The 25,077-nt window shown below is 41.2% G+C and overlaps 2 protein-coding genes and 1 long non-coding RNA gene across 4 annotated transcripts in view; 1 reads left to right on the top strand and 2 right to left on the bottom strand.

Moving 5' to 3' along the window:
- Window positions 1–16,713, bottom strand: part of LOC133569253 (uncharacterized) — a 58,254-nt gene extending 41,541 nt beyond the window's left edge. Inside the window, exons 1-2 of one of the 2 annotated variants that reach the window (XR_009809780.1) lie at window positions 16,456–16,713; window positions 1,519–1,593 (exon numbers count right to left, since the gene is read on the bottom strand). This is a non-coding gene — a long non-coding RNA (uncharacterized LOC133569253). The remainder of the gene's footprint in view (window positions 1–1,518; window positions 1,594–16,455) is intronic. The other variant, XR_009809781.1, reaches the window with a different exon arrangement.
- LOC133569252 (oxygen-regulated protein 1-like) lies at window positions 7,243–17,389 on the top strand. The gene is made up of 4 exons (XM_061921487.1): window positions 7,243–7,362; window positions 9,311–9,971; window positions 10,272–10,413; window positions 10,688–17,389. Exons 2-4 carry the CDS (start codon window positions 9,324–9,326, stop codon window positions 15,853–15,855), a joined length of 5,958 nt encoding a protein of 1,985 aa, XP_061777471.1. The 5' UTR covers window positions 7,243–7,362; window positions 9,311–9,323; the 3' UTR covers window positions 15,856–17,389.
- LOC133569251 (uncharacterized) overlaps window positions 16,785–25,077 on the bottom strand; it is a 32,705-nt gene continuing 24,412 nt past the window's right edge. Inside the window, exons 3-10 of the mRNA XM_061921486.1 lie at window positions 24,917–25,007; window positions 24,756–24,831; window positions 24,583–24,691; window positions 24,369–24,500; window positions 20,142–20,231; window positions 19,926–20,069; window positions 18,018–18,202; window positions 16,785–17,935 (exon numbers count right to left, since the gene is read on the bottom strand). Coding sequence (XP_061777470.1) covers window positions 17,767–17,935; window positions 18,018–18,202; window positions 19,926–20,069; window positions 20,142–20,231; window positions 24,369–24,500; window positions 24,583–24,691; window positions 24,756–24,831; window positions 24,917–25,007 — 996 coding nt within the window. The 3' untranslated portion in view covers window positions 16,785–17,766. The remainder of the gene's footprint in view (window positions 17,936–18,017; window positions 18,203–19,925; window positions 20,070–20,141; window positions 20,232–24,368; window positions 24,501–24,582; window positions 24,692–24,755; window positions 24,832–24,916; window positions 25,008–25,077) is intronic.

Here is a 25,077-nt window from a genome sequence, read left to right as displayed (position 1 = left end):
CAATTAGGACTGATGCTAACTAGAGCAGGATCGTACCATTGTTCCAATTATCAGCTCTGTTTAATTGACATAGGGCCCAAAGATATTGGCATTAACAGTGGGGGCTGCAGGCAACCTCCGGGTGTTGTTTTTTTATTCCACAAGAGCAGCACTAGCTGCATTTGAAGTATCATAAGTAGCCTAATACAGAGAGTCTGGGTTCATTTTTGCCTCATCCCTCACTCAGAGCGTGTGTAACGAATGTGTGAAGAAAACACTACCGACCTGATAAAACCTGAGAAGTGTGAAAGAGAAAGAGATGATACAGTATCATCTGCTCACAGATGCTACCTGGTGGTAGTTTGAGCACACTGACGCTTGTCCTCCATAGTCCTACTCCTTAATGCTTCAGTCACATGCAGGATTCAGGAAAAACATTTCACAATGACAACCACTACCCAGGTGAGTTCAACTTGAAACTGAATTCCTGCATGATGGTGTGGTACAATTTACAAACCCCGTTTCCATATGAGTTGGGAAATTGTGTTAGATATACAGTAAATGAAAACGGAATACAATGATTTGAAAATCCTTTTCAACCCATATTCAGTTGAATATGCTACAAAGACAACATATTTGATGTTCAAACTGATAAACATTGATTAAAACAAGAATGGGAAAGAATTCCACCTGAAAAGCTTCAAAAATGTGTCTCCTCAGTTCCCAAAGGTTTATTTAGTGTTGTTAATAGAAAAGGTGATGTAACACAGTGGTGAACATGCCCTTTCCCAACTACTTTGACACATGTTGCAGCCATGAAATTTCAAGGTAATTATTATTTGTAAAAAAAAATTTAGTTTATGAGTTTGAACTTCAAATATGTTGTCTTTGTAGCATATTCAACTAAATATGGGTTGGAAAGGATTTCCAAATCATTGTATTCTGTTTATATTTACATCTAACACAATTTCCCAACTCATATGGAAAAGGGGTTTGTATATGGAGGGAAAACCCACTTTTGTAATGCACAAGAAGATTGGCGCCAGCGCACCCCGCGACCCCAAAAGGGAAAGAGCGGTAGAAAATGGATGGGATAGATGGAAGAAGGAAACAAATATCTGCTTAATCTTCTTCTCTCTCCAAGAACCGCCTGCTTCTAACTTGACAAGTATAATTATGGATGATATTCTGACGCAGGCCCAGGTTTTTCAGCAAGTTTGCATTAGTGCTGTAATTAGCTCCTAATTAGGAATGTTTGGCCAGTCTAGTTGAGAATATGTTTATCAGGATGTATCTTTTTGCTGGCTGTCTTATCTTTGCAGCAGATGTTAAGGAATGAGGGGCATGCATGCTACCTGTTTACTCTTTGGGGAGGAGGGGGTTTCCTCCATTGTTCCTCCATTCCTCCCACTCTCCAACTTCCTTTTTAAGGAACTTTTCACATTTTTCTCTGTTGTTGTTTTGAAACGGGGTTTGGGGTTTTGGCATTCCTCCATCTTTAGCAAGAATTCTTTCCGATGGCACTCAACAAACACACACCTGGGAGTGATTCCGTTTTGCTTTTCTACATTCCACCGCCGGGCCGGGATGAAGTCATCGCTGGTGGGCTGATCCCTGCCATGACAGAAATAGCGGAGCGGCACTTTAGCTTGCGGTTATGCAACGTAAAGCAAATAGGCGAGCAGCTAAACTGATCTAGCGGACCCCGCTTGACTTAATGGCCTTTGTAAAACTATTTACTGAGACTTCTATTTGGATAAAAGGTTTTATTTTGATATTTCTTAACCTACACGTCATAATAACAATGCTCCTTTCTTCTGTGGAAGGAATCGCAACCTCCCTTTGCAAACAAGTTATTGAGGGTCCTGAGAGTGAAGAGAAACTTAATCCCTATCATCCTAAAAGCTTGTCAAAGAGATTACAACCCGGCACGAACTCGACAACTCTGATAACGCTTGTCATTCTCACTAACCTACCACATAGATCACCCATCTTTACATGGCACCATAAAATATTAAGACAGGAGTGCCCAAACATTTCCCTCCGAGAGCCTGAGAGTAAAAAGTATTTGATCCCTTGCTGAATTAGTTCGTTTGCCCACTAATAAAGACATGATCATTCTATACTTTTAATCGTAGATGTATTCTAACATGGAGAGACAGAATATCAAAACGAAAATCCAGAAAATAACTTTCAAGAATATATTTTAATTGATTTGTATTTCATTGAGGGGAAAAAGTATTTTATCCCCTAGTGTGCATTAGGATTTCTGGCTTTCACAGAGCAGTTAGACACTCCCAATCAACTTGGGAATTGAAGACTAAATTGAGGATACCTGTTCTAACCAATCACCTGTATAAAAGACACCTGATCAGAGACTCAGACAGATTCCAAGCTCTCCGACATGGGTAAGACAAAAAGAACTCTTTCAGGATCTCAGAGACAGTATTGTTGACCTGCACAAATCTGGAATGGGCTAAAAAAAAAACATTAGCAAGATGCTGGGAATCAAAGTAACAACCATTGGTGCAACTGTTAGAAAATTTAAAAAGTATAACATGACCATCAACAGACCTCGATCTGGTGCTCCACAGAAGATTTCACCTCGTGGGGTTGCAATGATCATGAGAACTGTGAGAAATCGTCCTGCAACCACTCAGCAGGAGTTAGTGAATGACCTCAAGGCAGCTGGGACCACAGTCACCAGGAAAACAGTTGGCAACACTTTGCGACGGAATGGGTTAAAATCCTGCAGTGCCCGAAAGGTACCCCTGCTTGAGAAGGCACATGTGGAGGCCCGCCTAAAGTATGCCAATGATCACCTCAAAGATGCACAAAGTGATTGGGAGAAGGTTCTATGGTCAGACGAGACCAAAATTGAACTATTTGGCCTAAACTCTACACGTCGTGTGTGGAGAAAGAAAAATGCTGCCTATGACCCAAATAACACTGTGCCCACCATCAAGCATTGAGGTGGAAGCATTATGTTTTGGGGGTGTTTCTCTGCCAAGGGCACAGGGCTACTACACCGCATCAGTGGGAAGATGGATGGAGCCATGCACCGTGCAGTCTTGAGGGACAACCTCCTCCCCTCTGCCAGGAAGCTGAAAATGGGCCGTGGTTGGGTCTTCCAACATGAAAACGATCCAAAGCATACAGCAAAGGCAACAAGGGAGTGGCTCAAGAAGAACCATATTAAGGTCATGGAGTGGCCCAGCCAGTCTCCGGACCTCAATCCTATTGAAAATCTATGGAGGGAGCTGGAGGTCCGAGTTGCCAAGCGACAGCCCACCAACCTGAATGATCGAGAGAGGATCTGCAAAGAAGAGTGGGCCAAAATTCCCCCTGATATGTGTGCTAACCCTGTGGTCAACTACCACAAACGTCTGACCGCTGTGCTTGCAAACAAAGGCTTTGCCACCAAGTATTAACTGCTTTTGTCTAGAGGGATCAAATACTTATTTCCCTCAATGAAATACAAATGAATTAAAATATATTCTTGAAAGTTATTTTCTGGATTTTCGTTTTGATATTCTGTCTCACCATGTTAGAATACATCTACCATTAAAAGTATAGAATGATCATGTCTTTATTAGTGGGCAAACCAACAAATTCAGCAAGGGATCAAATACTTTTTACTCTCACTGTAGATCACCCATCTTTACATGGCACCATAAAATATTAAGACAGGAGTGTCCAAACATTTCCCTCTGAGAGCCGCAGACTGAAACCTGAAAGCATGCGTGGGGCATTTTGACATTTTTCATTTTCAAAACTAATACAATATTAATTGTAACCCTTAGGACTCCCCTCAATGTTGGTGACTTTTAAGGGTCTCATTCATTGAAGTGTTAAAAATATGTCTCGTTAAGAAGACTTGCTATATGCAATTACTGCTATCATGGACAAAGTCTAAAAAAAAAACAAAGAAACAAAAAGTTATGTCTGAGGAGAGCAAAAAAATAAAAGGGGATAAAAATCGGAATGACCGATGCTGCCTTGGCTCTATTCCTGCTAAATTAGTAAATTACTTTCGATGCTCAAATCAAAAATAATAATGCTAATGTTAGCTATCGGAAATTTGTGTGGCAACAATAAATAGCCACCAGCGCGAGTGTTCCACACTATTTCCTTCCTCCGAACCTGCATCTGCACTGATACATTCTTGGTAGTACCGTCATATTTGTAGCGTAATACAAGATCATTTCTTGATAGTGTCTGGTATTTAACATTAGCATAGCCATTAAAGACCTAATATTGGTGCCAATATGTCAGTGTGACGCTATATGCACGAGTCATCATTGGAATCGTGGCCTTCTTCTGGCAAAACACTACCGCTCTGGTCCACTCGCGCCACCAAAATAAACCAAAATTGAAAGTTCATAAGTAGGGCTTTGAAAATCTGAAGATCAACTTCATCTCTATGTGTTTTTTTTTTATGTTTCATGCCTTTTTTCCCCAAAGAGAACGGAGGTTCATTTTGATATTTTCAGAGCTCCCAAGCTCTGGAACGACCGACCTCTGAGTGTTAGACAAGCCTCCTCTCTTCCTGTTTTTAAATCTCTCTTAAAACATACTTTTATTCCATGGCTTTTAACACTGAGTGATATCCATCCTGCAATGGCGCCCCATAATACACCTGCTGTGAACCTGTTTTTATGTTTTATTTATTTTTCAATCGTGTTCTGTTTGTGTTGTGTTGTGTTTGCTCGGTTCTCGTATTATCTTTTAACCTGCCCATTGTACAGCACTTTGGCTACCCCTGTGGTAAATTGTAAATGTGTTTTATAAATAAAGTTGATTTGATTTATTTTTCACTATCAAAACCAATACTATATATATATATATTTTTTTAAATTTACGTCTTCCCTTAAGTCTGATCCCAGGGACCCAATCATAAAAATGCCAAAAACAAGTCATATATTACGGGACTAATATTATATATTTTCATTCAATGCTTACTGTAAATATTTAGATCAATTTCAGGTCTATCTGTTGATATAAAGTAAAAAAAAAAAAATGTGTTTGTATTTTTGCGCTTTTGGTCAAAGACAACTACAAAATATGCATATTTTCCCCCAAAACATTTTATAAATGGAATATTTGATGTAAATCAATTGGAGCCTAAATAGGTAAATTATACATAACATTACTTTTGATTCCTTAATATTTATTTAACAAAGAGTTGAAAAAACATCTGACTAAAGGTTTCGACGATCCAAATGAACCCCCACTAAAAGTGTTAATTAAAAGTAAGTTTTATCAAAAATGTTATTTACTTTCAACTTTTATATCTCTCCATCACCTTTTTCAAACTGAAAGCCCGAGGAGCAATTTTATGTGGCCCGCAAAAGCGTAGGAAAAATGTGTGTCAATAAATATTTTGTTTTTACCAAATGCATTCATTCTTTAAATTTTGAGACAAAAAAATATATCTTATAAACTTTAATATTATCTGGTCATGCCAAATATATTAATATATACTGTACTAAAAACAGTTGTGTAAATATTAAAATAGTTCAATATCTGCTTGTCACCTTTAGTTATGCTTTGAAAGAAAGTTATCCATGTATTTGTACATAAATACATCTAATAATCAAATGCGTAGGCAATTGTTTAATAGTATGAGGTGATTATATATTTTTATCAATGCTCTCAAATTATATATTTTTCTTAAATCAGATGCACTTGAATTTAGATAAATCATGATTAATCACAGGATATTCCCTGCATGCATAATTTTAATGAATTTTTAAAAAGCGGCTTTCTGAAGGCAGCCATTACAATGAAGTGGCCCTCAATAAAAACGAGTTTGTCACCCCTGGTTTAGATCAGGGGTGTCCGAACATTTTGACTTGGGGGCCGAATTGGGCTAAAGACATTTGGTCGAGGGCCGAAAGCCAACTGCATGTAAGGTAACATACCGTTTTTCCTTGAATTGCCGCAGGGCATATAGTATGCGCCTGCCTTGAATTACTGCCGGGTCAAACTCGCTTCGCAAAATAATTAGCGCATGCTTAGTATTACCGCCTGGTCAAACTCGTGACGTCACGTGTGACACTTCCCCTGTCATCATTTTTAAAATGGAGGAGGCTGATTTCAATATCGGTAATTTGAAATCGCATAAAGGAAAGAGGATTAAGAGCTATTCAGTAGAATTTAAGGTCCAAGCTTACATCACACTCATATTTTTGTTGCATGCCTTTGGTGAGGGCTGGAGTGAGAAGAGGTTTTAAAATAATTAGCGCATGCTTACTTTTACCGCATGCCTTTGGTAAGCGCAGAAGTGAGAAGAGGTTTTAAATTAATTAGCGCCCCGGCGGCAATTCAAGGAAATACGGTATATATATATATACATATATATCTATATATATATAAATATACATATATAAATATATATATATATGTGTGTATATCTATATGTGTGTGTGTAAGTGTGTACATATTATAATACTATAACGCTTATATAATTAATAATTTCAATAATTGGATATTAAGAGTATGTGAAAAGTTCGACTCTCACCTTCTTTATTTCTGTGACAACTTCCTTAAAGTTTTGTAATCCATCAGAAATATCAAGCAGCTAAAATGCTCAGAACATGGATATGTGTGGAGTTATATTTTTCCCATCATTCTTTGTAATGGATTTAAATGGAGGTCATTTTGAATATTTTTATGGAATATTTTTAATCTCATTTTGTGTTGGTTGTATCTTTTTATTTGCACCATGACTAGGGAAGATTTTTTGCATTGGGTCATTAATGCCATTCAGAGCATAATTAAAAGTCATTGACCTGAAATACTCGCATTGTCTTCTTGATGGCACCAAAATGGCCGCATCAAAGACAGTCTTTTCAAATGAATGCAATCTCCCTACGGGCTGTAGTCTGGACACCAATGCGTCAGATCAACTTCTGATCTATCCGTTGATCATAGGTTTGTATTATCTTTTGATCAATGACAGTTTTAAAGTACAAAACAGCCTGCATGACAGCTTTTTGTTATTAGAGTGAATATATTAACATCTTCTCATTATATTACATCTGTTTGCTTTTGTATTCCACTTTTTTATACAGTATTTTTCAAATGAACCGCGGGCCGTAATTGGGGACCCACATGCCACAATTTGGACATCCCTGCAATAAGACATCAGTGGTTAGCTTCTACTTCCAATGTGCGTTTGTGTGCGACGCCCCTCTGAAGAGGATTTGCACTCCCAGTGGAGATTAACGCTGGGCAAAGATTAAGCAAATTAACCGCGCTGGTGTCTCCAGAAATAACCAGTTCCCGTGGAAGAGCCTCGGCAACCAACATGATGGAGAGCGCGGTACGGACGCTTCGCAGAGCCTCGAAAACAATTTCACGATGACAACCACTACCTAGGTGAGTTCAACTACAAGCTGAATTCAAGCATGATGCTGTGGTAAAATTTAGACCAGGGGTGCCCACACTTTTTCTGCAGGCGAGCTACTTTTCAATTGACCAACTCGAGGAGATCCACCTCATTTATATATATCATTTATATTTATTTATTTATGAAAGAGACATTTTTGTAAACGAGTTAAATGTGTTTAATGATAATACAAGCATGTGTAACACATATAGATGTCTTTCTTTCACGAAGACAAGAATATAGGTTGGTGTATTACCTGATTCTGATGACTTACATTGATTGGAATCAGACAGTAATGATGATAACACCCACATTTTCAAATGGAGGAGAAAAAAAGTTGTCCTTTCTGTACAATACCACATGAAAGTGGTTGGTTTTTGGCATCTAATTCATCCAGCTTCCATACACTTTACAAGAAAAACATTGGCGGCAAATTCCGTAGCTTGCTTGATTGACATTCACGGCACCCGAGGGTCTTGTGAGATGACGCTGGCTGCTGCCAGTTCATTATTATGAAAAAATGACAGAGAGGAAGGCGAGAAACACTTTTTATTTCAACAGACTTTCGCGCCGTCCCTTCCGTCAAAACTCTAAAGGCCGACTGCACATTTCCTATCTTCACAATAAAAGCCCTGCTTCATGCTGCCTGCGCTAACAAAATAAGAGTCTCGGAAAGCTGGCGTGCACAAGTGATGTGCACGCCAGCTTTCTGAGGGATCGCTTGTGCACGCCAGTTTTCCGAGACTCTGTATTTAGTTAGCGCAGGCAGCATGAAGCAGGGCTTTTATTGTGAAGATAGGAAATTTGCAGTCGGCCTTTAGAGTTTTGAGGGAAGGTACGGCGCGAGAGTCTGTTGAAATAAAAAATGTTTCTCGCCTTCCTCTCGGTCATATTTTCATAATAATGATCTTGCAGCAGCCAGCGTCATCTCACAAGACCCTCCGGTACCGTGAATGTCATTTAAGTGACGTCTTGGTGAAGATTGATGATCACTAATTTTTAGGTCTATTTTTTTTAAAAGCCTGGCTGGAGATCGACTGACACACCCCCCGCGGTCGACTGGTAGCTCGCGATCGACGTAATGGGCACCCCTGATTTAGACGTTAGATGGAGTGAAAACCCACTATTATAATGCAACTGAAGGAAAAAAATATCCGCTTAATCTTTTTTTGTCTATTAAAAACAATGTTAGCGTCACTAATAACTAGGATGAACTCATTTCAAAGTCAACCTCAACATCAAATCAGTAAATAGCTAAAACAAACCCATTAGGATTCAAACAAAATGTGAGTTACTTCATTTATGTACATAGTTTCACATTTTAGGTACAACACTATCAAAAACATTCTTGTTGTCTGTTAAAAGCTGCCACGTTGCTGACTAGCAACCAGTTCATTACAAGAAGATGATGCTTCCAGCTTTGGCAGCTTTCCCAAAGGTCAGATCAAGTTAGCCGTGACAGCCGTGACTTCTTGAAATAAACAACATATGCTCGCCTCACGTAACTCAGGTGTTTGCGCATCATTAAGTTGCCTCCAGCACGCTGCTCTAGGGGTGTTTGTCGCGCTTCAACAACAGTTGTTTTGATCCTTCACTTGTCCTGACTTTGTTGCATTACTGGCTGACAAAAGTGTACGTACAAAAACAACCTGCAGGGTGTCAAGAGCCTGAGCAACAGGTGGCGCTGTAACCAATCCAAAGTCTAAAGAAAGTAGTTTACAGAAAAGGCACAATAGCAAAGGCACATGCTTGAATCACACCTAAAGATATATGTAACAAAAAAAAATCAGTCGCCTCACTTAAGACGACAAGTATGATTATGACGCTTAAGGTCCAAACTTCCCCAGAGTTGGAGTTAATGAAAAACATAATGACCTAAAACTCGTCAGAAAAAAAGGTACTGCTAAATTTCAACTTTTATCTCTTCCTCCTTTGCAGTGAATCAGGAACGATGAACAACACGAGTCTGGGAAGGATCCCTCCTGACCAGTCATCGGGGAGCCTGCACACTTATGGAACCCTTCGCCATCCCAGCGTCATCGATCCCATTCTATCAAAGCGGGTATGCTTCTACAAGAGCGGAGACCCTCAGTTCAGCGGTTTACGTATGGTGGTCAACAACCGCACCTTTAAGACCTTCGAAGCTCTCCTAGACAGCCTGTCTAAAAAGGTGCCCCTGCCGTTCGGTGTGAGGAACATCACCACCCCACATGGGGTTCACACCATCAACACGCTGGATGAGCTGGAGGATGGAAAGTCCTACATCTGCTCTGACAGCCGGAAGGTGAAACCAATCAATCTGGCACAGGCCAGAAAGAAGCTTCCGCCCTGGTACCATGCCAGACCTGTTAGCGCCCACCGCCACCGCAAGACAGTGCAGCGGTCAAGGGCTTTCTCAGGCTGGACCACCCGCAGGCAGGAGTCAGTACTTGTACACACACCGAAGAGGCTGGTGGTGTTTCGCAATGGGGACCCTTCTGTCAAACATCCTGTGGTGCTACGAAAGAGAAGCATGGCGACGTTTGAGTCAATTCTGGAATATATTTCAGAGTTGATGCAGTTCCATGTGGTGAAGCTGCACACACCTGATGGCAGACGAGTAAGTGCATAACAGTTTCTTGTTTAGGAGGCAGCATTATTGCCCCATATAGGATTTAGGTAGACCTGCAATGTAAGTGGCTGCTCCATAATGGGAAGTGTTAAGCTTCTTTAGCAACTCTCCCTAATCCCTCGCAAAGCATTGTGGGATATTGCCCTGTAAGGCTACTGGTTAAGGAGCCGCGGGAAATTGACAACCTTCTAGTACCGCCATTATTGTGCTTTCAGTTGTAACGCCATGCAAAACCTTTTGAAATATTTTGATTCAATTAGAAAGCGGCATTTCTTTTCTCTGTTGTAGGTGGAAGGACTACCAGGCTTGATCCTGTGCTCAGGGATGGTGGTGGCTGTAGGCAAGGAGCCGTTCAGGCCTGCAAGCTACAATAGCCAGAAATCACTAATATCAACGCAGCCGTCTGTCAGAAGACTGAAGGCATTGAGGCGTAAGTTAAACTAATTTTATAATGTGTCCGCCTGGCGGACCATTCACTCGTGTGAACCACGTTCTGCAGTAATCTACCTACTCTCATTGGATAAAGTCTGAGAAAGTGCTGAGCCGATGATATCATGCATAATACCATAGATGACCTACATATTCAATCTGTAAGGCTGACAACTGATAGTGAAACTGTCTCTCTAACTTGCTTTCTTTCTTTTCCCTTAATGCCTCCTTTGGACATATTTCAACAATCACCTTCCTTTGACTTGACTGAGAAGGAAAAAAGAAGTCGGTCTCATACAAGTCAAGAAACTTCTCCACATCCTCAGAGAGGTACATTGTGAATAAGATTCACAACTCCCTCATGGAAAGCTCATGCGACATACCCAGCAACCCCACAAACTCCATCGAGTCCGGACATGTGCTGGAGTCCGTTGCAGAGACAAAGGCTGATCGCGAGATACCCAGTGAGGATGATATTGAAAAGTCCTTTCGGGTTAACCAGGACGGCAGCATGACGGTGGAGATGAGGGTGCGGCTGACCGTCAAAGAGGAAGAAACACTCCATTGGACGACCACCCTGTCACGTCTAAATGTGGCAAATCAGCTTAACATGACTTGTTTGCCTGAGCCGGAGTCAGAGCAGGACATCTGCACCAGTGCCTCGATGAATTTACATAACTCCGTCTCCTCGAATGACACCATCGACAAGGATAAAACTAAAGACCACCACAATGAGGAGCTACCATCGCTGGGTAATGGAGTTTTTAGTCAAAGCAGTTATGAAGACGATGACATCAAAAAAGAGCCGAATGTGGCGTCTCCAAGAAGAGAGCAGACCCCAGGACATAAACAAATGGGAAAAAAGCAAGCATCTCACTTGTTCAGGGAAGAGACAGAAGATGCAGCCATGACAGAGGAGTACTGCATGGTCATGCAGAGCAGCACAAGACCAATCCCAAAACCCAGAAGGCTCAGTTGTATAGATGCTAACGCCCTAAACAATACATCCTTTAAATTAGATGAGGTCATCCAGAATGAATCTAGTGGGGAGGAAGTCACTGAAACTGTCTTACACATATATGAACAACAGACTTGCCAGGATAATTTCCATGCCAATGTCTGCACACATGGGATGGTCTTTTACCGGCCGGATAGTTCAGAAACAGGACATCCCTCCACAAATAACTTTGAACCAGAGCTCTGTAAACCCTCAACAGCCTCAGAGTCTATTAACATCTGGAAAGCTGGAGACAAGTCAGTCCCTAGTAAAAAACATAGTAGAATAAAAGTTAAGCAGCAAGTGCCAAAGTCCATCAAAGGCAAAATATATCGACCTCAGCACAACAAGTCTAATAAAACAGGAAGGAGCCCCAAAGTTAATAATAAAGGCTTTAGACGTATTTTGTCGCCAGGTAAAAGACAGAATTCATCAGGATCTACAGTGAAACACAAGAAAGCAAAAACCTTCTCCAGTGCAGGGTTCCTGCGGAGAATCTATGGCAATAAATTAAAATCCCCAATAAAATCAAAGATCAAAAGGAGATTAACACAAAGCGAGGATTACACATTGAAAGTGCCACGTAACCAAACAAAACATATGCTACAAATGGCTAGCAATATGCATGAAGCAAGGGCTGTATTGATTCGGCAGACTTCTGTACATCGAGAGAAGGAAAACAAACGCTATGAAGTCAGTGAACAAATGCCACTACCCGCTTTTGACTCCTCTAGCTCTATCGCTAAAGAGTATGTGGAGAGTTGGCTGAAGAAAGCTCAAATTAACAGAGATGGAAGCGAAAATAAGACAGAGGGGTCTTATGCAAAAACCGAAAACGAACCGCCATTGCCTGAGGACGTGCGAGGATCTTCTGTCCAACACAGAATACAGTCCTTAGAAAACAAGATGGCTGCATCCAACCTTAATGTACAAAATTATATAGAAGAAATAAAACCTCAACCTAAAATTAACTACCCAGAGATGCCACCATACAGGAAAATGGGGAATGAATCAATCCAAGAGTCTTCTGATACTCTCTCAATGGAGCTGCCTCTACCGCCTCCACCTGAAGAGGAAACGTTCAAACCTGAATATCCCCTGACAGATGGAGCTGACGCTGTGGCCTGCAAACCAACAAACATGCAGCCATCAGGGACAATCTTAGATAATCACTCGCCATTTTTTGATCCCACACCTGCCCAGGATTTACTGCATAGCCAACACGTAATGAAAATGACTAAACTGCTGCAGCCTGATGTTCCTAACACGCTGCAGAGAGCTTCATCTGTCAAAAGGGCCCCCTTGATCAGTAATATGTCTTTAGAGAGGAACATGTCGGTCAGAAAGGCTTGTCTAGACAAGTTTACGGTTTGTAACAATGATAACTTATCTGAAAACGCTTCCAAAACTCAACAGTCACTCTTCGATGCAAAGGCCAGGTCTTCTGTGTCTCCAAATAGTTTATCGTCTGATGAGACGCTGTCGTCAGTCAGTATTGTATCAAGTGAGGCTTCAACATCTCCAAATAATCTCCAAATGGAGGAATCGTCACCTAAACCCATAAAAAGTCCACCTCTAAATGGAAAAGTACAGTCTAAATCATTCCATCACCACCCTCTTGATAAGAATACATCACCAAATACGGCCGTGCGAAAACAGGTGACACCAAATACCAGTCCCCTGCCAGATAAAAGGCAGACTTTGTCCGAATCCAAGCTAAGCAAACAGTTCACACATTCCCACTCTATGGACTTAGTGTCACCGCCAGCTAGACGCAAGACAAAGAAAAAGGTGCTCTCCAGGAACATTTCGTCAGATAGCACAACAGAGGCTGAGAGTACAGTAAGAAAAACACCATCCCAAAGAAAGAATACTCTTAAGGCCTTAACAGCTGATCAGGACAAAACATATACCACGTCTCTAAAACAGATCAATGCCAATGATGAGACAAGTGAACAACTTTTGATGGACAAAGAACTCCAAGCACAGCCATTAAAAACTTTCAACCAGCCACATATGAAAGACCTCCTGGACAATGTCTGCTATTCAATCAAGTCAATCAGGAAAATCACTCAAAACAAACGTCCATCTAGCTTAGAAAAGTCCAACAGCTTGCCAGATTTCTTCTCCCATGTGGCCTCCACCTTTGGCTCCTCTTCAAAAGTGCTCCTCGCCTTCCTATCCATCATGACACTAAAGGACAGCATCGCCAACCTCAGTGTGGACCAGCTGAGGGCCAACGACGTCAGCTGCGCCGAAGCTTTGAAGATGATCAACTCCCTGAGAGAAATTGCAAGCATGGAAGATTCCCAGCAATTAAGGGATAGTTTGTCTGAGCTACAAAAATCGGCAACAAAGCAGCTCCTCAACAGCTGGAAAGGCTTCCAGGAGATGGGTGAAAAATATAAGACCTCAACACCAAGCGGTTTAGAGAGAGACCTCACACATGATACTGAAGAGCTGGTTATTGATGACTTCATTGATAAGCTTAACATACCTGAAATACTAAAAGAGGAACTTACATCTCTCCCAGCAAGATCTCACAATGGGGGTGACAGAAATGAAAATATGACGGATGAAAAGAGCGAAGCGGAGGATTGCACGTCAGAGGAACACACTGAAGGAAGGCAAAGGTGTAACGAACAGCCTAAGATCCACTTGGACCAAAACATTTCTCATTCTAATGCTGCACTGGAACAATGGTCAGATAAGGAAGCAGAACATGAAGATGAACCACTAGGAGATGGCTGTTATGTGGAACTGACTTGCAACAGGAAAGGAAGCATCTCCAGTCCAGAAAAAGAAAAAGAGGTGAGTCTCCATGAGAACACCGAAGATGTGAATGAGCCAACGTCATCTGAGGTTAACCACGCAGGATTAAAGATTATTGTCGAGGAAAGCCAATGTGGTCCAAAAGCAGAGCAGGATTGCGACAAAAAGCATACAGAAGAGACACAGGAGGATATTCTTGTAGATAAAAGTCTCGTTGGTGACTCTCCTGTAGAGACATATCAGCATCAGGATCCTGACATCATGAGCCTGATTGATCAAAATAATGATACGCCAAAGAATGGTAGCCTCGGAGAAAATGACAGTGGTAATGACCACAGCAGCTGTAAAGACCGCGTAGAAGAGTTGGTGGTAGTATATGACCAAATAAAAAGCTCTACTGAAGAAGAATTAAGCTTTTTTGAGAAAGACTTTGGCTCTGGGGAGGTGCACAGTGACACAAAGTGTAACAGAGCAGACGTTCCACAAGATCAGTCTGAAGAAATAACATCACATCCAGTGGCAGTAAGAGTTAGTATTCTGGAAAAGCAGGTTGCAGAAAGACAGGGGGTGAGATACAATAAAGAACATGCCAAAAAGGCCTCCCTTGTGTTAGATGTTGAGAAGCTTGCCACTGAAATATCTAAGCAGTGCAGTGGATCAGCCCCTCAGTCATCACTATCCTTCAGCTACGACTCTAGTAATGTTGTATTTACAGAGCTTGAGGGCAACAGAGTAAAGTTAATCAGGGACATGTTTCTAGCCAAGGGTTCTGCAGATGAACCAAAATATGAGCACGGCTTGAACACAACGCAGCCGTTCGAATTTAGCGCAGACAGTGGTGGCTATCAGACTCAAACATCTAGTGAAAGGTCCAGTAGTGAAGAGGATTCATCTAGGAAGTCTATTAGCAAAGGCTTTGTGAGGAGAACCATTGAAAGGCTTTATGGGAAAAAGGATACAGTTGAAAGGCCTCCATTGGCACCCAGAAGAAGAAAAAAACACTCCAGCATTTTTTCTCCGTTACACATGGCCCAATGCAAAGCAGCTTCTGAGTTGTCTTACTTCAATTCCACTACTGCTTTAGACACCTTGACCGAGGCAACCCGATGCATCGCTTTTAATGCACAAGTTGGTCCTGGAGACAGCGTCCCCATCGACACAGGCCGGTGGCTCATTAGGGAGAACACTCTGATCAGGAAGTCTGTCTCAGACCCGACTGGAATCAACAAGAACTTAGTGAACTCCGACGAGGACGAGGATGGGTGTGAGGACACACAAGAGAACACACCATACTCCCTTTTCAGCACAACGTCGGATCCGGAAGACAGTAAAAAGTCCAAAAGGTGCACCTATTTTTCTTTGCCCCACACAAGTGACTCTGAGGTCTGTCTGGATGACCCAAGTGCTCTGAGCAAGAACGAGGTGGGCGGCAACCCAGACGCAAAGGATAGCTCGGAGGGCTCCAAAGCGTGGTCAGAAAGGAATGGTTCCGCTGTTGGGGACTTTAAAATAATGGACAACAAAGTGCACCCGCTGGTGGAACTCCCGGCAGACGGTGAGGTGGTGGTGTCGCAGCCCGGGAAAGGTCACGGAGTAGTGAACAAACGTCTCCAGGAGCCCGATGTCTTGGATATTTTGTACAACTTTTGTGGTGATCACTGTCCCATCTTGTGAACTGTATCTTGTCTTCGGTGCCTATGTTTTAAAGTTGCCATAATGTTGGCATTAAATACTGACTTCACTTATATTTTTTTATGTTCAGGTCTTGCGTTGCCAGTATTATGCGTTTGCATCTCAAGTAATACGCGTGTGAATATTTTTGTGTATTTATTTTTCCCCCCAGGTTGGTTGCCAAGTAAGCAGAACAAGCTACTGCGGGAGAATTAGCGTAATCTTGTTTTCTAGCTCTTAAGAACGGATCAAGGCCCAGCAGTTGTCAGGCAAGGCTACCAAAAAAAGCAAAACGCAGCTATGATTTGGCCTCAAAATGTTTGTTTTGGTACTTTGTAAAGTTCATGTGCAGTTGTTTAGACATGCCAACAATCTGGTGTTTATGTGTGAATATCATTTTTGTTTAAGGATAGATGAGAATAGTTTTAAGGGTTGAAAATGTGGCAGCTGAGACGACTTTGTGTCTTTAAACTCTTGTGAAGGAATTAAAGTGTATTATTTCCAAGTGTATTTGGCTTGATCTCATTTTGCAGCACACATCCGAGAAAAAGGTTAAAATCATCAAGATGCCCATTAAAATACAATAGCTCAGTGTGAGGATACCTTGGCTTGTTTACTGCTGGGTGATCACAATCACGCCTGAGTCAGGAGGAGCTTGTTTTCTCACCCACGCACTTGGGGAAGCCTGCTGTGTTGTTCCAACCTTGTTTTGTTACCACCGAGCTGGCAAGTGTTGTGACAGGAGCGTAGAGGAATGCACTAGGAAGGAGAACAAAACATGGCAGCCTTTGACCTTACACACGGAACAGACTGCATCAATACAAACATTCAAGTGGCCACTTGGCGTCACTGTTCTGCAAGGCAATCATCAGGGCAGGGCCAGTCGTCAACGCTCCTCTCTGATGATCTTATTAAAAAAGTGAGCAGGCAGCAATGTTTTCTGAGTTTATTATTTAAATAAATATTTACAGAGCAACTTTGTATAAATCAAATCTATTTTGCACAGCGCAAGTCTCTAAAAGTAAGTGATGCAAGATGAAAGTAAGGGAAAACATTTGGACGCTATGCACCATGTAACACTGGAGCCTTAAGACCTTTTACATGGTTTATTATAAATGTCGTTATAGTATACATTTATCTACACGTTGAAATACTATACAGTGGAAGTTACTAAGGAATAGGGGATGATATTTGTGAACTAATTCTAGAAAGGTTTGGGGGAGAAAAATGAGCATTTGTAGTCAAACACTGTTCAATTCAGGCACAATCAAAGCAAATGGTGAAATGAAAGACACTTGATACAGTATAGTAGGTTACAATGCTCCGCTACGTGAAAGGACAGGATATGGCTCAGCTTGGAACACATCACAGTTTGAGCAAGGTGATCTAAAGAAAGTTAGGAGCCCCTTTTTAATGCCCAAGCCACACTTCTAAACATGAGTTCTTCAGATAAAACCAGCGGGCATTAAATTCTCAGACTGAAGCACATTGTTTACATGATTAGTTTGTGTGACAATTAAACATGATTAAGTCAAAAGTTGAGTAAAAATGTTAAGTGTTTAAAAATTGAGCAGCTGTGACCTAAACATGTTTTGAATGTGACAACGTCATTGTAGTAACTCAGGAATGGTTAAAGAAAAAATCTAAAATCATTTAAAATATTTTGAAAACGATGACACATGATTTGTTTCCACTAATAAATGTGTTGACTTGGTTGGGATTAAAGGGTGAATTTGTATTTTCCAACAACGCAGTGTTGTTTTAATCCTGAGATTTGAACCAATCAGTGTCCTTTCTGAAGGAATTTAGTCTTTTTGTTACCTCCCCACAATTGAAGAGTCAGTCAGACACGTTTTAGTCCACTTGGTCTGTGAGCGTCCCGGTTAAATTCATCCTCACCTCTCCTGGCGACTGTCATACTGAAACAGTTTTGGGCTGAGAGGAGTGTGTCCCGCTCACAAAGTTATATACCAAAAACTGAGACGTGCCAAAGTACTTTGTGGCGAAGAGCTTCCCGTCGGGGGTCGGGTCGGAGAAAGCGATCTCATCTTTGCTCAGGTAAGAACCGTATATGAAGTTGTTCCTGTATGACAAAAGTGACTAGACTTTGATTATTTGCGTTTAGGTACAAGAACGTAGACATGTTTGTGTGGCGTCACACTGACCTGAGGCACTCCACCAAGCGGGAGGCGATGCTGCGGCGTCTCATCATGCTGACCACCCATATGCGGCTGATCCCGCAGAGGGCTGGTTCGGCCGTGGTGGAGCAACACCAAGCCCTCTGGCGCTCAAACATCACCTTCTCTCCTTCTGAGACGCCGGGAGCGGTCTCTTCGATCACCCTGTAGGCCTGCGGACATGTGGGAGGAAATCATTGATGCGTTTCGTGCACTAAAGTGGAATCCGTTTAGTTGGGTCCATAAATATTGGGACATAAACATAATTATATATCTGGCTCCACATCCCAGTAGGGTTGTACGGTATACTAGTATTAGTATAGTACCGCGATACTAGTGAATAATTTTCAGTACTGTACCGTCTCTGAAACGTACCCGTCCCGCCCGCGTTGAAGTCACGTTGTGACATTGCTGGTTTACGAGCATGTTCGGCGGCACACGATTACAGAGTACTTACAAACAGACACAGTGTGTAGACAGAAAAGGGAGTATGGACGCGTTTTGCTTAAAAACTAACAATGAAGGTGAAATTATAACACTGAAACACCCTCAGGAAGAGAGACTTTAAGACATGGCTAGCTAGCTAGCTGACGTTCATCCGCCGTCGGCAGGGTTTTAGCTACTTCTAAATCACTAATCCTGGTCTCCATGGCAACAAATAAAATAAGTTTCTTATAAGCATCATCCCTGCAGAACGAGGAATAGCTAAACATGCTTCACTACACACTGTAGCTCACTGGCATCAAAATGTAAACAAACGCCATTGGTGGCTCTACACCTAACATCCACTGTAATTATATCAAGTACAGACACGTAGCTGGTTGATACTACGATGATTACGTCGATATTTTTTGGCATCACATCTTTCGTTTTTAAAAAAAAATTATATTATGTTTATAAACTCAGGAAATATGTCCCTGAACACATGAGGACTTAGAATATGACCAATGTACGATCCTGTAAAGACGTGGTATCGGATTGATACCCAAATATGTGGTATCATCCAAAACTAATGTAAATTATCAAATAGAAAAATAAGTGATTATTACATTTTAACAGAAGTATAGACAGAGCATGTTAAAAGAGAAATTAAGCAGATATTAACAGTAAATGAACAAGTAGATTAATTATTTATGTTCTAAAAACCTGTCTTTAATAAAATTGACAAAATAATAGAATGATAAATGACACAATATGTTACTGCATACGTCAGCAGACTAATTAAGAGCCTTTGTTTGTTTACATTCTAATAAAAGACATGTTGTCTAGTATGTTCACTATTTTATTTAAGGACACACTTGCAATAAGAAACATATGTTCAATGTACTCTAAGATTTTTTGTTAAAATAAAGCCGAAACACCAAAGAACCGAAATAATTTTAGTAGCGGTACCAAAATATTGGTATCGTTACAACACTACATCCCAGTGTAGAGTAGTGTTTTGACAGTAGTTAGTTGTATTCATATTTTAGTAATCTAAAGTCTCACCCACCTAAAGACAAAATTAAATATGATTGGATGTCATCTCTGTCAACATTTTAAACTCATTTTTATTCGTTGACTATAATTAATATTGTCATTGTTTTAGTCAATATGCATTTGTTTTGATTTGTTATCATCCTATTTAAGTCTGGGAAAAATAGGTAATTGACTATAAGTGCGACAAAAAAATGTTCCCTCCACAAAATGAACACTACTAAACACCACAATGGATTTTAAATGAAACGAACAGGACGTTCTTAGGCTGAAGACTTAACTCTTTGATTTGAGAGTTTTCACATTCAAATCAGGTGACAAGTGAACCCTTAGTAGAGGTGTGTAGAGCAAAAAAAATTTAAATTGTGTCGATGTTCTAATATTTATGGACCCAAGAGTACTCGAAATGCCATGGCTCACCTCCTGAATGTGCTCTGCTATAAGGCAGCCGGCCACTTTCTTGTCGTTCGTAATAAAAAGGAAGGTTTTGGTCTGCGATGGACACTTGGTCTCCACCTGCTGGAAGCCCAGATCATTGTCCACCATCTCCCTAATCTCTTCCACCTGAGGAACAACAAGTGGTTAACTGCATCATCTTTACACGGTTAAAACTACTGTCCTGTAAATCCACTGCACCTTCTTGAGAGCATATTTGGGGTCATCTGGCAGGACTAGAATGATCTTGCCATCAGGGAATTCTCCCAGGATTCTCTCCTTTTTCCATCCCTGGCAAGTTACAAAGAAGCGTAACACACTTTAATATTGCTTCTACAAGGAATGGGTGATATGGCCTAAAATCGATATTGCAATACGCATTGCAGCCTCCTTCGAGATCGATATATCGTTACACTCGATATATCGCGGGTTTGTCTCTGTGCGATATAGAAAATGACTATATCATGATATTGGAGTATACGTTCTCACGCAGTTGCTTTTAGCTCCGGTCATTAAACTGCATGCGTTTCTTCCTCTTTCTTGTCGGTCCTTCACACAGACTTAAAACAAGTGCACCTTCTTACATATGTCACGCGTGCAACGTCACACGCCCTCCCCGAACAGAGAGGTAGCGGCATGGGTAACATTAGCTGCGATGCTAACGGTGCGTTGCGAGTGGTAATACGAGAGAGAGAGAAGGTGCGAATCTGGTAACAGATGGAGGAATAATTAATTCCCAAGAAAAACAGCACGGGGTGCATCGTCTGGCGGTGGTTTGGTTTCAAGCGGGAACACGTTGGAACATTTATACGGCAGAAGCGTTGCTACCAAAAGTATCAGCACTGCTAATGTGTAGCATCATTTGAAAAGTCACCCCGCTCGAGAATGAAGAGTGCTTGAAACTGAATGCAACAATTTCCACATCAACACCGTATGACATATACTATTAGATATGCAGCTCATGTGACACTTATTGAAATATCTTGTGTGACATCATGCACAAGTGAACTTTATTTGTTTTAAACTATTGTAGTGGAAGTTCTGTACAAGAAGTGCACTTTAATTTAGTGTTGTTTTGATATGTCATCTTAGTGACATCATGCACTAAAGTGCACTCATAGCTTGTTTTAAAAGATCTCTGACAGTCTTGCACTTTCTGTTTTGAAATGACATGAATGTTTGTGCCACTGCTTAATAACGGTTTAATAAATACAGTTTTGGTCAATTGACTTAGATGAGATTTCCTTCTCTGTATGAAAGTTTAAAATAAGCATATATTAATGCAGTATGAATAAGAATGTTTTAATGTAGACACATAGAATCATCATACTGCTGTGATTATATGCATCAAGTGTTCATTCAAGGCTAAGGCAAAATATCGAGATATATATCCTGTATCTTGATATGGCCTAAAAATATCGAGATATTAAAAAAAGGCCATATCACCCAGCCCTGATAGCATGATATAATCATTAAAATGTAAATTATAAGAGAACAATATCAGAACAGCTTACATGAGGCTTCCGGAAAGCCAAACTGTCAAAACTGTTCGCTTTCAGACAGGTAAACGTATGGTTATGTTTCTTAATCCTAATGTTAAGAAAGCGTAATCTTGTTTTCTAGCTCTAGGGTTAAGGGTTATATAATTACATTATATATATACTTGTAGTGTGTATATAAAACGTTGATGAAAGGTTTTGAAGGCAACAATGGTGAACCTCATTCATTGCATCTTGCGAGCATGTTTTTATCATCTTTAGAATCCTAAAAAAAAAAGACGTGTGTTCTTTTTTCTCATAATAATTGTGAACGATAAGTAAAATTACAAAAAAGTTTATATTTATTAAGACTGCCACCTTTTAATATAATCAAATGGATTAAACTGTGAAGTCATATTTTATGTTTGTCAAAGACTGTCTATGTGACAGGAGCGCTCTGCTATTTTTAAGGACTGACTTAAAAATAAACACAAGTCATCTTCTGTATAACAGGTGTGTTCTGTTTCCATGACCTAAATCAATCATATTTATTTATATAGCCCTTAATCACAAGTGCCTTAAAAGGCTTCACAAACCACAACATTATCTGAGCCAACATCTGGACAAGAAAATACTTCCCAATCCTGAACTAGGAAAATAAGAAATCTTTGGAAAGGACCTCTGCGATGAGGTGGCGACTTGTCCAGGGTGTACCCTGCCTTCCGCCCGATTGTAGCTGAGATAGGCGCCAGCGCCCCCCGCGACCCCGAAAGGGAGTAAGCGGTAGAAAATGGATGGATGAATGGATGGAAAGGACCTCAAATTAGGGGAACCTCCCACCAGTAGAAAAAAAATTAAAAAAACAAATACCAAGATGCTCTATGGAGAGTTCTCCTGCTTTCAAAAGTTTGCTGCGAAAACGTCAGTGTTTAAGTTTTTAACTACTATTCAACTCTACTTGGTGGGTGGAGTTGACCTGCTGGTAAACTACTTAAATAGTTCTGCATGACATCTTTTAAGATCTGGATTTGTTTTGTCTCGCCTCTAACTTTAGCAGAGTCTTTTGTGCTTGTAGGAGTTCATATCAGTGGTCAGAAACAATGTTTACAGTATGCTAGGTTGTTAGCAATTGATGTTATATGCTCGTACTCTGTGCCTACTCAAGTCAGCTGCTGCAGATTTGTAGCTATTTTTTAATGCTGCTTCGATTACAAGCTTGGTATAACGCAATCACAAGTATTTTTCATTTTTAAAATATAATTTGACAAATCTGAGTATTTTATATCCTTACAATAACTCGTAGAAGCTAGCTTATTTCTTTACGTAGTTAGCTTCTACGGCTAATACCAAAGCACGCTGATGTATTCGTCGGCTAGAAAAAGAGTTTCTAAATGTTCACTCTTACAATAACAATGTCGCTACAGTTTGGTTATTATACAGATTACGGAACGTAAATAAAGTATTGGTGACGGTTTTCAATTGCATTTTTAAAGTGATTTAGAGGTAGAATTGATTGCTCCCATTAGCTGCATTGATAGCTACCAAGAACCAGCCTATTTTTATATGATAGAATACAAAAAAGTGGAGGAGTTCAAGTACCTAGGAGTCTTGTTCACGAGTGGGGGAAGAGTGGATCGTGAGATTGCCAGGCGGATCGGTGCGGCGTCTTTAGTAATGCGGACGTTGTACCGATCCGTTGTGGTGAAGAAGGAGCTGAGCCGGAAGGCAAAGCTCTCAATTTACCGGTTGATCTACGTTCCCATCCTCACCTATGGTCATGAGCTTTGGGTCATGACCGATAGGACAAGATCACGGGTACAAGCGGCCGAAATGAGTTTCCTCCGCCGGGTGGCGGGGCTCTCCCTTAGAGATAGGGTGAGAAGCTCTGTCATCCGGGGGGAACTCAAAGTAAAGCCGCTGCTCCTCCACATCGAGAGGAGCCATGGTCAGGATGCCACCCGAACACCTCCCTAGGGAGGTGTTTAGGGCACGTCCAACCGGTAGAAGGCCACGGGGAAGACCGAGGACACGTTTGGAAGACTATGTCTCCCGGCTAGCCTGGGAACGCCTCGGGATCCCCCGGAAATAGCTATAGACAAAGTGGCTGGGGAGAGGGAAGTCTGGGCTTCCCTGCTTAGGCTGCTGCCCCCGCGACGGAAGAAGATGGATGGATGGATGGAGAATGCAAAAAAAAAAACACCTTTGGTCTTCTTCTCCCTCATGACCTATAATAATAATAATAATAATAATGGATTAGATTTATATCACGCTTTTCTATTGTTAGATACTCAAAGCGCTCACAGAGAAGTGAGAACCCATCATTCATTCACACCTGGTGGTGGTAAGCTACATCTGTAGCCACAGCTGCCCTGGGGTAGACTGACGGAAGCGTGGCTGCCAGTTTGCGCCTACGGCCCCTCCGACCACCACCTATCATTCATTCACCATTCATTCACCAGTGTGAGCGGCACCGGGGGCAAAGGGTGAAGTGTCCTGCCCAAGGACACAACGGCAGTGATTTGGATGTCAATAGGTGGGAAGCGAACCTGCAACTCTCGGGTTTCTGGCACGGCCGCTCTACCCACTACGCCATGCCGCCTACTCAGTGGTTAGAGTGTATGCCCTGAGATCGGTAGGTTGTGAGTCATACCAAAGACTATAAAAACGTAACCCATTACCTCCCTGCTTGTCACTCAGCATCAGGGGTTGGAATTGGGGGTTAAATCACCAAAAATGATTCCCGGGCGCTTGATTTTGTGTTTTTTGTTAAAAGGTTGAATTTTTTTGGATCATATCGTTTGCAAAAAAATAATAATTAAATAATTCCTGAATCGTATTGGTGACCACAAATATCGAACCGACCCCTCGTTTTAACACATCTTGTTTGATTAGCGCATTAGTAATTTCTACTTCCAAAACATGTATTTAAATTGAACTTCAATCCACTTACCACATATTTCACCGCGCTGATGAACTGGTTGTGGAAGAGCAAATGCTGAGATTCGTCTTCCGGGTGGGCGGCGGAGTATAGCATCCCACACACGCTGCAGGCCACTGCACCAAAATGCTTCTGACCTGCATCCTGTGAGATGAAGCACATCATTATTAGACACAGCACTCAAATCTAATTATACAACTTGGGGAGAAAGTCTGATGGGATTTACAATAATAGTTTGGGTGCCATCTTTGTCAGCCTCCTTTAGTTTTTTGACTTCTCTTTGCAGACAAGCGTCAGACAAGGGAGTCTCTCCATCTTGCTGCTTCACAAGGCCGCTGCAATATGAACACAGACTATAATGAATACAGATTTCAGAGAGAAAAAAAAGTGCTTTCTTACTCTTGACAAGGCATTTCTAATTGCTCCTGTGCTTTCTTGACGCTCTCAGTCTGTGGGCACTGATCAACACCGCTGCCTGTAAGAAGGAGTTAAGATTAATGAACACCTGCAATGTTTAAGTACAAACCTTTTTAAATAAGTTAACAAAATGTGATGCAGACCTGTAGGTTTTTCTTCACATTGCTGCACATTAGACTGATCTGAGCTCTCCTTCGAGGGAGGTGAACATGCTGAATGCAAACCAGCAGCCGCCTAGCAAGAGAATTGAGGGGTTAAACTACATTTACAACCACCAATGATGTTTAATGATTCGAGTGGCTAA

Source organism: Nerophis ophidion, linkage group LG15 (genome assembly GCF_033978795.1).
Source record: "Nerophis ophidion isolate RoL-2023_Sa linkage group LG15, RoL_Noph_v1.0, whole genome shotgun sequence".
Taxonomy (NCBI): Eukaryota; Metazoa; Chordata; class Actinopteri; order Syngnathiformes; family Syngnathidae; genus Nerophis; species Nerophis ophidion.
The sequence above is the reverse complement of the archived record's forward strand: the minus strand, read 5'-3'. Positions and strand labels throughout refer to the sequence as shown.

What these genes read in the sequence shown, in the direction of transcription:
- LOC133569252 (XM_061921487.1), top strand. Translation starts at nt 9,324, where the DNA reads ATGAACAACACGAGTCTGGGAAGGATCCCTCCTGACCAGTCATCGGGG. An exon ending in ACACACCTGATGGCAGACGA is followed by an intron (nt 9,972 to 10,271) that starts GTAAGTGCATAA and finishes TCTCTGTTGTAG; the next exon opens with GTGGAAGGACTACCAGGCTT. An exon ending in AAGACTGAAGGCATTGAGGC is followed by an intron (nt 10,414 to 10,687) that starts GTAAGTTAAACT and finishes TTGACTGAGAAG; the next exon opens with GAAAAAAGAAGTCGGTCTCA.